Source organism: Lissotriton helveticus, chromosome 1_1 (assembly GCF_964261635.1).
Source record: "Lissotriton helveticus chromosome 1_1, aLisHel1.1, whole genome shotgun sequence".
Classification (NCBI taxonomy): domain Eukaryota; kingdom Metazoa; phylum Chordata; class Amphibia; order Caudata; family Salamandridae; genus Lissotriton; species Lissotriton helveticus.
The window spans coordinates 754378889-754392537 of NC_136057.1; the positions used below are offsets into that span (position 1 = coordinate 754378889).

The window sequence follows — 13649 nt, forward strand, 5'->3', positions numbered from 1 at the left end:
TAGGAAGTGGCAAATGTTATTTGTATGACTCTTGAGAGTTGGACTTTTATATTCATCTGAAAGGATTTAATGGCATTTTGACAAATACGTGCACTCTGGAGCAGCTATACATCATTTAAAAAGGGATTATTCATTTAAATTTAAGACTGGGATGAGGTTAAAATGTGGACGCAGGTTCGTCCAACAAAGTTGAAGGAGCAATTCAAATTATAATATATGTTCCAGAGTGGAACATGAAAACAGAAAAAAATGAGTTGGAATTCGAGACGTCAATCACATTGGGACAATGGGACAATGTTTGCAAATGGTGATGACATCGCAAACAACCAGCTCGCCGTCCAATTTTCAATTCGATCAAATCATTCGACAATTGTGACAAATGTTATTTAAACATGCGCACAGGCCTAGGTAAAAGCTAACATTAAACCATCTACTCAAGGTAGTAAATATGTTCATTATTTAACTGAAGGTTTACAGGCCTCATTCGTCACGGGTTAAATATGATGTAAAGTTGTGGGATAAGACCACAATCAAAATGTCAGAAGCAAACTATGCTATTTATATCACTAAACAACACCCAATAAGGCAAAAAAGGATACATTCTTTTGCACTTTGGTGAAACTCCCAACTATACATTTTTGAGTTCTTTGTGATATGATGCTGCTAGGACTTTTTAAACATTATTTTTGCTAGGGAATGTAAACTCTGCCTTAATTTGATTTGAATCTTTCCAGTATTGCCAGGATAGCTGAAAACTTTGCCTACAATAGCACGTATTTCCAAATCAATAGTGATAACAAAATTCAATATAATGCACAAATAGATATATATTACTAAAAACATCCGAGTCATTTTTATACGAAGGCTCAATGAACATAACACTTTTATGTTTTGTCACAGATTTCGGTAGGTAAAACAGGAAACACTTTCCCGATGGAACTGTCGTTCCAGTGCTTTTTAAAAAAAAACATCTGCAGTTCACTTAAGAGCGGCATAACATTTCTGAGATAAAATGATTGTCAACATAATGGTAGCATAAAAGGCACTTATGGATTATCAAATACAAAAGACAATATAATACATTCTTTGATTGTAAACAATTCTCATCTCACGCTTTTAAAGTGAGGTTAGTGCTGAGTCCGATCACTGCTGCATTCACAGTTTAGCTGAGTGCTGAGGCTCGAGGCATGCAACCCATTGTTCACCCACCTGGACACGAGCAGCGGGGCATTTAAAGATGGAGTCTGAGTCTGGGTCTGCACAGCCCATTCTCTTAATGCCTCATATACCAAACCTACAGTCTTGTCTTTTCATAATTCTTTCTTCATTTGGTTACGCAGCAGCGGATCAGTCAACACGTAACAGATTCTTTGAAACCCAGCACTTTGTCTGCGGGTTTCCATCTCAAACCACATTACGCGTCAGTTTCTCACAAATTCCAGTTCTTCCTTCGTCCTTAGCCCACTGAAGATCACCCCCCTTTCGGTGTCCTGTTGTAAATGTCTTCAATACTTTTTGTGAGCTGCTTTAAAAATACGCTTGGTATTCTCCCACAGTAAGTGTGCATGGTCCGTTGCAGTTCCAGTTTTAAAGGGTCTAACAGGGTTTGGACGAGATCACTCCCAAAAGAGTACTGTCGAAAAAGGAAGAGATACATTTACTTGAACACATATAACATCAAGCAATTTGTCAGAAAAGATTATCGTAAATTCATGCACGAAATAAAAATAAGGTATTTTCACATTCCACAATAGGAACACATGCCACTATCAACTTATTTTTTATTTTAAGTATTTATTTATTGAAATATTTTTCCCTAGTCCACAATAATGATTTCACACAAGGGTCAATAGTGAAGTAAGATCTATGTATATATATTGGTCATTCTTTTGACTATCGTACTCTTCACACATTTGTAGCAGGTCCTAAAATCCGAGATGCACCATTGCCAGATCTATAGAGTCTTTACTGCCAGTGTGGCATGTCGCGTCTTGGGACCTTTGAAATTAAACTGCATTGGACTATCATGCTATTGATAGGGAATCAGGCTACTGGGATAGATTTATTTATTTATTTATTTTGAAAGTTTTATATAGCGCGAACTAGATCTTTGCAGATATCAGAGCGCTTTACAAAGACAGGGGGTAAGAACAGGAGAGTGCATAACAGGCATTTGGGCATAACGTAATTGTAGGTAAAAAGTGAGGTAGGGTAGGTACATGAGGGAGCATGATCTTTCGTTAACTCCCCAAGATACTACAGGTGTGAGCAGGTTCATCCATTACATGCTCCTCTGTATTCCTCACCTCACCATGCTTTCCCTTGTTTGTGAACATTTCAGGAATCTCTCTTGCGATCATGTTTTTGGACTCTGTGTGGTGCGGGTAGCACAAGAAAGCTGGTTCTGCTTACTTCATCGATGCAGGTGGCCCTATTTCTTCACTTGAGTCGGCCTTCCATCTCCCTTCTGCTGCAAGCACCTTGCCACAAGACATTCTACCTTTTATTCCTCCCTCAACTCTGGTCCAGAATAAAGGCAGTCAGGGTTTCAAAAGGTGAGCATATTTATTCGATTTTGCAAAAAATGGAAAAAAATAATAAAGGCTGAATATTGTGGTGTAGGGAGGAGCTCTGATATAACAATCGCACTTCTTTCCTGATTCTTCTTGTTCTCCTAGATGTCTTCGCACTTGTGGAAGCAGAAATAGCAGTTAGATAAATGTGGAGGGGGGAAAAGAGGTGCTGTGTGAGAAGGTGGGAAGAGACTGTGGGTCCCAATTTTTTTTATTTGTGATTATCCTGTTCTAAAGTGATTGTGTGGGTGTTGGAAGAGTACAAGGATAAACTATTTTGCAGTTTGGGTTGCTCTACGTGCAGTAGGTATACCTAATTGGCTGATGGTTTATTAGGTCCCGCTAAATTGTTATTATTACTTGTGTTTATAATAGCTATGGAATGAACCGCAAATAAAGTCAAACATCCCTTCTTGATATCTCAGTCTAAAGAGAATATGCTCGTCTGTCGCAAGAAATTACAACTCTGTAGTCCATTCTATACCTGATGTTTTCCAGTGTCAGAGAATACATATGTTGGCTCTGGATAGGGCAGTGGACATCAATATGTTCCAGTGGGAATTAGAGCTTTCTCATTTGGTTGTGTGGTGTAGGAGTGTTAGTGTACCTGAAGGTTGAGGGGGTGTTGTACTTGATTCTTGCAGTATTTGCCGAACGTCGTGCCAGGAGATGTTAATTTTGGGTCAAGACCATAAAACAGGTAGAAGGCCACATTTCTGTGATCTGCCTCTGCAGCAGTGGTCGTTTAGAATAAAACCTGCTATGAGTAAGTAACCTGGGAGCTGTCCAGTGCCATTAAAGCAGTATTTTAAAGTAGGTGTATTTAAGGTGTGCCTAGGGCATATGTGTGTGCCCCATGTGCACACATGCCAAATTTGGGGGTGCAGCCGGGTGGCCTTTAAGGCCCCCTAGCAGCCTTTAATTTGTATTCGCAATTTGTGAGTATCTATTTGGTACTCGCAAATTGCGAATGACTTCTCATTCATTCCTATGAGCCTCTAGGCTCATAGGAATGAATGGGAAGGCATTCCTTAATAGCGAGTCGCAATTTGCGAGTCGCAAATAAGGAATATGTAGGAATCACAACTTTTTTTGCGATCCCAACATGCATAAGTAATTGCGATTCCTAAATAGCGATTTCTTAAAAATCGCTATTTAGGAATCGCAATTCCTTACTTGGATGCATGTAGCTCATAGTGCTGTTTCATGACATAGAGTAGCCAAACATCATAGTTACAAAGGCAAAGTCCGTACTCACCTGTGAACCACTAAATAGAGCATTTGATTTACAGGCCCTGAGAACATTTAGTGTGCTTTACTAGGGACTTACAAGTAAATAAAATATGCCAATCGTGGATAACCAATCACCAATACAATTTAGACAGAGAGCATATGCACTTTAGGACTGATCAGCAGTGGTAAAGTGCTCAGAGTCCTAAAGCCAACACAAATAGGGTCAGTAAAATAGGAGGCAAAAGGAAATAAGTTTGTGAATGGACATACTCCACTATGTACCCATACAAGTATATGTGTAGTCATCCATTTCATTTAGGCTTCACCTACAGGTAAATGCTTATGATGAGTGGGTAGGCAAATATAGGACATCTTGGGATAATATTGAGCATCTTTTAAAATACATACAATCTAAAAAATAAATAATTTGAGTCAGGCGCACACAGAGTAACTAGATATATCATTAGAGAGTGGCAATAATTAGGATTGAAAATAAAACACATAAATAATACGGTTTTATTAGAATATTAAACATGTTTTTGTCAGCTATGGTATTTTTCTTTCATATGTGCAGCAAATGAGTTCTGATTTAATGGCAACTCTTGCAAACTGAGGCCTTGTGATGGGACTACATTAAGGTAAGTGAAGGAAAAACAGGATCCTAAAATATAAATGTATTGAAAACTCAAGTACAATGCTGTTTTATTCGAATGTAGAGTTGCATGGATGTTTGTGTAACTTTCATGATGTTAGGCGATATTTCTAAGGAAAATATTGGAACATCTGAATTTTCCCACAAGATCTAGTTGTCATAAGATTTCTACCTAAACTATGCTAACATTCAAACAGGAATATCGAATGGTCAGTGAATATTTGCAACTGATTAACATTCACACAGATTTTTAATGAACTATTCTAAGAATGTTAAAATCGGGTCCAAGAGTAAACTGTTTATTTCATAGGCAACACTTTATTGGGGAGAATTGCCTGAGAAGTAAAACTACTGGAATACTGTGATTATTTTTTTTATAACACCACCGCCAAATGTGACTGCGAAATAATAGGGGGCTCATCACAATATTGTTTTAATTTTCAAATATTAGAGATTTATTAAACATACTTAAAGGAATGTAACAACAACGTAAATAAATTCTACTATTCATAGGGACTAAAAAAGCCTCACCTTGTTTATAGCTTCGTATACAGCTCTAAAGGCTGGCTGCTTGTCATCATGGTAGACACCCCTGTTCCCATGTAGGATGAAGATTCCTTCTTCCTCTGATTCACGACAGTTGCTTCCATAAATACAATGATCAGGGCGATAATTCCATTGGCAAGGGAAAACATAGAGGCTTTCTGTTGAAAAAAGAAGAACTAAGTTTCGGAACAAAAGTCTGTAAAAACCTGAATGAAATGAATGTACCACAAGGTGGCTTTTTGGCAAATACAGTTGAAATATTTTGTACTTGCCCACTCTAGTAAGTAGCATTTAAACTATAATCAAAAGATGGAGTTTCCCTGGCTACTAGGAGCAAAAAAAAAATATTAGTCCTTTGTGATACTATTCAAATACATTAAGTGAAGTCACTCTGCATGTTGCTTTACACTTTGTTAACTACGGGTTGGTGTATAAAGCACATCTGTCACAAAGGACCTGGTGAGCCTTGCACTGATTCGTCTAGGTCTTCTGGCGTAGACTACGTAAATTGCAGACCAACAGTCTGATTCATGAAGCTATATTGCGATCGCAACAGCTGCGACAAAGCAATTGCGTCCGCAATTCCAAAAAAAGGTATTCAACAAAAAAATGTGCGAATTCGCTAACACAAAATAGCGAATCCGCAATAGAATTCGCAGAATCCTGGTAGTAGCCCAATTGCGAGGCCGGAAATGCGAGAAACCACGGATTCTGCGAATAAGAATGTGAATTAGCAATACACTGGCAATCGGTATTCATCAAAATTCGCAATTTGCGAAAAACACAAAAAACGCTGTTTGCGAGGCGCAATTTAAGGACAACCCAAAGCAGGTGGTAACCATCAAAGTTAAAAAAAAAAATTGGGAAAAACCGTTACCCAATCAGCAACAGGTGCTGGACTGACCAACCACACTTAAGGAGAAGCAGCTGCAGCATTAGGACTCTCACAATGCCAGGACTGTACATGGTGGTCAGGCGGCGAAGGCTACAGCGAGCTGCACGGAACAGACGCAGGATCCAGGAGAGGATATTCCGCCAGCGGGTCACCCTGCTGGGCCAAACCAGAGAGCAAATATACGCTAAGTACCGCCTGAATGGGCCAATGATCATCAAGCTAATCCAGGACCTGGACACCCTGATGCAGCACCCAACAAGGCGGACCAATGCCGTGCCCACACATGTCCAGGTATTGTGCAGCCTGCCCCTTCTGGCCTCTGGAAGCTTCCAGGGGATAGTTGCCGCTGCTGGGGGGATATCCCAGCCCACCATGTCCCGCTGCCTAAGGAGTTTCCTAGATGCAATGCTGACCCAGCTACACCAGCACATAACATTCCCCACAAGCCAACAGGACTTGGATGAGACCAAGCATCGATTCTACAATGTTGCGCAATTTCCCCAAGTGATAGGATGCATTGACTGTACCCACGTCCCCATCTGCCCACCTGCACAAACCGAATACATGTACCGCAACCGCAAGTCCTACCACTCCCTCAACATCCAGATGGTGTGCAACGCCAAGAATTACATCACGGACATAGTGGCACAGTACCCGGGGAGCACACATGACTCATTCATATTCCGGCACTGCGGCCTCCACACACGACTGGCCAGGGGAGACTTTGGTGAAGGACACCTACTTGGTAAGTACACTTGCCCCACAATGTTACACTGTGATGAAGTAGCTGCGATGCACAGGCACTCACACTCTGCTCCTCTCATTCAGGTGACAGTGGCTACGCTCTCCGTGAATACCTCCTCACCCCATACCTCAACCCTGCTACACCACAGCAACGACGATACAATGTAGCGCACATACGCACAAGGAACTGCATTGAGAGGACATTTGGGCTACTTAAGAGCAGATTCCGCATACTCCACAAGATAGGTGGGGCAATGTACTACAGTCCTGATGTCTGCTGCCGCATTGTGGCAGTGTGTGCAATACTACACAACATTGCTACCAAGCGCCGGATTCCTGTAGAGATATCTGGCAGTGAGTCTGAAGGGGACGACCGGCCACCTGCACATGCGCGTCATGCACGCGGGGAACATCCAGCTGAAGGACACAGACGGCGCAACCACATCACAATGAACTATTTCTAGGTCACCCACTCCCCTCACCCAACACTTCACAAATGCATGATAATGGAAATAATGACAGGAGTCCGATGTTCAATGCTTGATTATTGTTGATTGCACAACAATATGGAATAACTGTAATGCTTAACATGTGATGAGTATTGCGCCATACTGCTCACTGTTGTAGACACGACATGCTTATGTCAGCAGCATGTCCCTGCCCATGGATTGAAATGTCATGTGCGACTCCGGCGCGCAGCACCCAGTCGCCTCTCAGGCTCCTCCTCCCGCAGGGCACGCGATCCCACACTGGGCCTGCTGCTGCGGCGTAGGACACCGACCTGTGTTGCAGACAGGCTGCTGACACTCGATGTCTCCTCGCTTGTGTCATCCCCCCAGCATTGGCTGGGCCATTTGGTTGTAGGGCCAGAACAGCAGTGGTCACATTCTCAAGTACATGTGCCACGTCCTCGCTGCATTGTACCATCTGCAACTGACGGGACAGCTGGGAGGAGGCATTTCCTATCACGTAGTTGGAACGCGTGTAGGCCGTGAGGCGCGTCAGTAGCTGGCGGTGGCGGCGGCAGGCAATGTTGCGCTGGCTGATGATGGCCGCTGTGTTTGCCTCCATGGCAGTTGTCATCTGGTCAATTCGATCAGACACATTGGCAACATTTCTGCCTATGTTGTGGAGCTGCAGTTGTATGGCACCTTGGCGTCGTGCCTGCAATTGGTGCACGCGCAGCATGCGGCGCTCAATACTGAGCCCTGGCACACGCACAGCCATCGCCCTCCTGCCGGTGCGTGCTGTACTCTGCTGTGGCTCCCTGACATGCCTGCTGTGCTGGCTGCCCACAGTGGGTGTGCGCTGTGTCGCAGGTCTAGCAGCACCTGATGTTGATGGTGGCACTGGGATGGGTCTTGCAGCTGGCACTGGTGCTGTGCCTGATGGAGCTGGCATTGCTGGTGGTGGTCTTGCAGCTGGCACTGGTGCTGTGCCTGATGGAGCTGGCATTGCTGGTGGTGGTCTTGCAGCTGGCACTGGTGCTGTGCCTGATGGAGCTGGTTGTGTTGATGTTTGCTCCTCCTCACCCTCAGGCTCCTCTGATGCCTCATCTATCTGCAGCCTCTCGCTGTCACTGCTGGTGTTTTCTGCGCCACCTGTGATGGGAAGTGGACGTAGATTAATTGCATGTATCTTTGACATGTGCAGTTGGTACATGCATGCTGGCTAACATTCCCTGACTGACTGTTGCATTGCGGACATTGGGACATGTCTGGCTGCATTGGAGTGTTTGTAAGTTGTGGGCGGACTACATGTACCACAATGCAATAGGGCATGTTCTGATGTGCATGGGCTGCATGACTGGGGTTGATCATGGGAGGCTATAGGGTCATGGCCATTGTTAGGGGACAGGGTCGCAGTCGCATGCCACTTACCTTGGCTGTCTTGGGTGGGTCGGGATGTGTCCAGAGGGATGACACCAACACATGCCTCACGCTGCAGTGTGTCCTCCACACGATCCTCCATGGGGGTGTTGGGAGGGACTGTTGGATCTCCCCCTCCAGTGCCAAGGCTCTCACCCAGCCTCTCAGCCACCCTCTCCTTGGCACGACCTCGGAGGTCGTACCACCTCTTTTTAAGGTCGTCTATGGACCTCTGTGTTACTCCCTCTGCGTTGACTCTGGCGCGGATGCGCTGCCACAGTCACCGTTTCTCGGCCTCAGGCACCCTCCTGGAGTCCTTGCCAAAAAGTTTGTTGTGGTCATGGCAGACTCCATCAATTAGATGCTCCAGCTCCTGCTCTGAAAATTTAATCTTGCGCTTGCGCCCGGTGTCACTGGGCCCTGCTGCTGCCCCCTGTGGCATAGCTGCAGTCTTTAATGTCCAAAATATCGAAGTCTGGAGGTGTTTTGAGGGGAGCTCTGTGTGGTGCTGCTTCAATCTCTGCCTCAGTGTTCTCAATGGGGGTGGGAACTGCCTGCTTCCTGGTTGTGATGTCATCACTGTGCTCGAAATGTGACTTAATAGTTTTTGCTATCTCGCTATTGGCGAGATCGCTATTCCTCGCTATTAGCGAATTCGCTATTCCTACACGGAAATGGACGGATATTGCAATTTTTCTGAGAAATTGTAAAATCGCTATCGCCTTTAGCGGACGGTTGCGATTCGCTTTCCTTACTCGCTTTTTTTGATGAATCCCGTTTTGCTACTCCTTAATAGCGATTCCTTAATAATCGCTATTAAGGACTCGCTAATCGGGACTTTGATGAATCAGGCTGCAAGTCTTGATTCGTTTCATGAACGTCCTTTTGTCTAGTAGCATTGGGAGCATGCCCCATCAACTCACACTGCAGTTAATACGGTTGCCAACTGCCCGGTCCCTGGCAGCTTAGGCCTTATGTCTGGGATGTGCAATTCTTTTGGAGTGCTGGAGTGGCACAGTGCTATGCCATTTTGCTGGTCGTAAAACAGTGTGATTCCCGTGCAACTAAAATGCATTGCTGTGTTTGCTGCCTTGTATGGCAATTCGCTGCCATCTGCATTGTGGCCTTCATCGCTGACCGGTATTTCAGGCATGTGTAAGAGCTGACCTAAGGCCCATGGCCTCCAACCTCTGGTGTAATCTTTGTTTTTACATAATTTCAAATAAACTACCGCAATGAATTGCTCATGTTTTATTATCGGCATCAATGTTTATGATTGTTTTCCCATTTTCTATGTATACGCAGCGTAAACGTATATAAGTGATGCTTACTATTGCAATTTTTACTATCAGGTACAGGAGACAAATGTTATAGGCCAATACAAGCTACACAAGTCTATTCTCACGATATGTCACACTATTGTTCTAACTTAAGTTATGATCATGAGAACATTTTCTCACTTTCGCATCCTTGTAAGGAACAATACAAATAGGGCTGATTTTTTTGTATAAGGGCAGAGAGGACTGATCTAACCAGGTGCCAGCATCTCCAAGACACCTTCTCACCAGACACAGCTAGTACGATTCATGGGCTGCGTGCACTCAGGCTATATTTAGCCTGGGTTTATTCTGTGCCTCATCTAAAATACTGTTTTCCGGCAATTAACCCTTTCGTTGCTGCCGTCGGCCAACGGCCGTCGCGAGCACTACCTTCGTAGTGCTGGCACGTCCGTTGGCCGACGCGGCCCCACCCACTCTTCAGAGCGCCAGCACCGTGGCGGAATTGCCGCCGCGGTTAAGGTGTTAAGACTGAGGGCCTGATTTAGATCTTGGCAGACAGGTTAATTCGTCACAGTGGTGACGAATATCCAGTGTGCTGAATATAAATCTCATAGGATATAATGAGATTTATATATCAGTGGATGGGATATCCGTCACCACTGTGATGGAGTGACCCATCCGCCAAGATCTAAATCAGTAATATAAGAGTCAAGGTTAATCAGTCCCTATCTAAGACCACGTCAGTCACACTATGGGTCCCACAGGGTTCTTCCCTCTCACCCACTCTCTTTAACCTGCTCATGGAGCCCCTAACTGAAATTCCGAGCTCATCCAACATCACCTATCACATGTACACTGATGACACTCAATTATGCCTGAAACTTTCCTCCCCTGAAGACATCAGATCCCTCAATTCAACTCTACAGAAAACCCCAACACTCAACACCATCAAAACAGAATTCCTACTAATTGCGCCAACCCACCAGCCACCCATCATTGAGAAATGGCTGAAACAACGAACAGCCCTCAACTGCGTGCCCCAAGTTGTCGATTCAGCGAGATCACTGGGAATAACTTAACGGCAAGAGCCATAACATGCAGAAGCACATCAGAGCAGCCACCAAAGGAGCAAACCTCCAAATGAACATCTTGAGGACATTAAAACCCTTCCTCTCCCCAATGACTTCAAGTCTGCAGTGCAAGCCCTAGTAATTCCTAGGTTAGAAAATGGAAGTGCAATACACTGCAGCCTGCTCAGACTCAAAACGGCTCCTCTGAGGGACTGCCTTAACTCTGTGCAATACTCATCATGGCATCAAAAAGAAACAGCCACGTCTCCCCTGACTTAAAGGCCCTCAACTGTCTCCCTTATGAAGTAAGAATTCAATCAAAAATCTATAACCCATAAAGCCCTACATTTCAATACCCCAAGATACTTTGTTCAGAAGTAGGAACTTCTGGTGGCGACAGATCCTCCTGAAGCTCCAGCACCTTACTGCTGAAACCAAAGAGATTCTCTAAAAAGAAAAACCACAACCGAGCTTTATCAGGGATCGTCCTAAGAATTTGGAACTCCCTGCCCCCTGAAACCAGACTGAATCCCTCAACTGTTTCTTTCAAGAAAGAAGTTAAAGTATTACTCGTGAACACATTTTTGTCCTAAATCCTACGATCTTTTCTCCCGGTACCTCTCTTGGCTCGTCAATGACTCTCATGACTACTGCTTGCTGTTATTGGTTTGGTTATAATTTTTCTTATGGCTACTGTTTTATTGTTTTTGTTCTATTGTATCAATTTGTATCTATATTTTGTGGTGATCTCTCCCATATCTTGGTAGTATTATTATTGGTCTTTGCTCTCTGAACAGATGTAAAGCGCTCCGATTCCTGCATGGGTCATGTTAATGTTAAATTAAAAAGTTTTAAATAAAAATAAATAAGATTACAGAGACTAATATAATGACTGCCTTCTTTATTCTGCATACATCTTTCCTGTTTGCTATTGTCTTTATATTTGTGATTTTTGTTCCCACATCACTACATATATTCTGTATTAGGTTACAGTATAATAAAAGCCTTAACTATTTGTATACTAAAGGTCTTGTGTTTGTGCTGTCCTGGGAGGTAGGCTGAGGGGAGGGCACTAACGTGATCAGACCTTTGCAGGAGTGATTGGCTGTCACAAATGGACCTTCTTCAGGTTAAATATATGAAGGAGCGGTGATGGACACCCATCCATTTTCTCTGACCCGCACGGGTGATATGTATACCTTAGCAGTCTGGGGGCCAAGAGAAATCTACCAAGTACGACCAAACTCATCGACGGGCATTAGTAACAAAGGCTTGATTTAGTACGGTGATCCAATGGATAACAAGAAAAGCTCATATGGAATTTCTACGAAAAAAAAATCAAGTGTTCCCATTTCTAAGCAGGGGGCACATTTGATCAGGGGTTCATGTTCCAGCCTATCTCAAACTTCCAACGGCATGCAATCTCAAGCGACAGTGTGACTTTTTGAGATCTTGCATCACAACCTGTCTAGAAAGGCTGCAACTTGAAAGTGTCACTGGGTTATGGCCTTGATATTCAGACTAGGCCTGCCTGCCTCATGTCACATTAATGTTCCAAATCCTCATTCAGGTCCCAAACTTTATTTCAGCTGCCAGTCACCTTTACTGTGATATATGTAAACAATGTGCTATCCCTCTGCCCTCCTTATGTTTCCTGCCAGACATTTTCACTTTAGTTTTTGGCAGGAAGTGATGTGTCAGGGAAAGACCATACAAATATAATTTTATCAGAAGGCATGCAGTGCCGTGTTCCGGAGCATTACACTACTCCCATCTTTCTAGTAAGGGCACCGACATGGTATGGATTGGGTAGTAGGTGGATGTCCCTTTCATTAATATATGCAATAGTTTAATAACTTTTATACACCTATTGCAACAAATCCTGCCTTGCAACTCTCCTGAATACTTTAATAGTCTTTCTGAAAGCTTTACCGCACTGAGGATAGCTAATAACTTTCACAAAGAAAAGGAGGCACCAGACTGGCACTATATCTTCTTAGCTTGTTGTTGGACAACCCATTTGAAATGCTTGGCAGCGCTATTCCAAGTCACACGATTGACTCTGCCACATCTCTACTAGCCATCTATAAGAAGGAAGAGGTCAGGAATTCTCCGTATTTTCCTGTGGAGGGAGTCTGTCTCTGGCCCCGCCAAATTGCATGTGGACGGAGAGCAGGGTACTCCTGTAAGTGACACGTACACAGTGGGAGCTACTCCTGGGCAGTAGTGGTGGGGAGAGGGGGGCATTAAAAAAAGGAAAGAAAAGACCACTCACCTGCCGGTCAGCCAACCAGCAGCCACTCCTCCTCCATTCTCTCCTTCTGTGAACCGGAAGCACGCAGGCTCATAGACCCCCTTAGCCAATCAAGACACTGCTGTCCCCAGCATGACAGAAGCTCCATGATTGGTCTGAGTGCCATGGTTCGGCTCTAAGACAGGCGAGTGGGAGCCTGTGGATGTTCTCCACCAAGGCTGTGGAATGCAGCTGTGTGGAGAACATGCTAAGTGCGCACGACGGTTGGCCGGACAAAGACGGCCGGCCAAACCATCATATGCACTTAGGTGCACTCACCACTCCTCCCCTTGCTGGCTGTGACGATATACAAGCCCCGCCTCCAAACTGGCTTCAGCAGGGAAACATAAAATGACAATAATATTGTGTTATTATAATTTTTTTCCTTTTTTGGACTGCTGAAAAGAAGTGGGGCAACGCTTCTTCGCCTTAGCGGAGGAGCCGCCCTTGCACATACACAAAGCTCTACAGGATCAGAGAAGAATTTCTGTGCAC

General features: G+C 44.2%; 1 protein-coding gene across 1 annotated transcript in view; it reads right to left on the reverse strand.

Annotated features, from left to right (window-relative positions):
• Positions 1-494: 494 nt before the first annotated feature.
• The window catches only part of LOC144762803 (glucoside xylosyltransferase 1-like), a 33474-nt gene continuing 20319 nt past the window's right edge, over positions 495-13649 (reverse strand). The window contains exons 4-5 of the mRNA XM_078648083.1: positions 4990-5162; positions 495-1633 (exon numbers count right to left, since the gene is read on the reverse strand). Coding sequence (XP_078504209.1) covers positions 1472-1633; positions 4990-5162 — 335 coding nt within the window. The 3' untranslated portion in view covers positions 495-1471. The remainder of the gene's footprint in view (positions 1634-4989; positions 5163-13649) is intronic.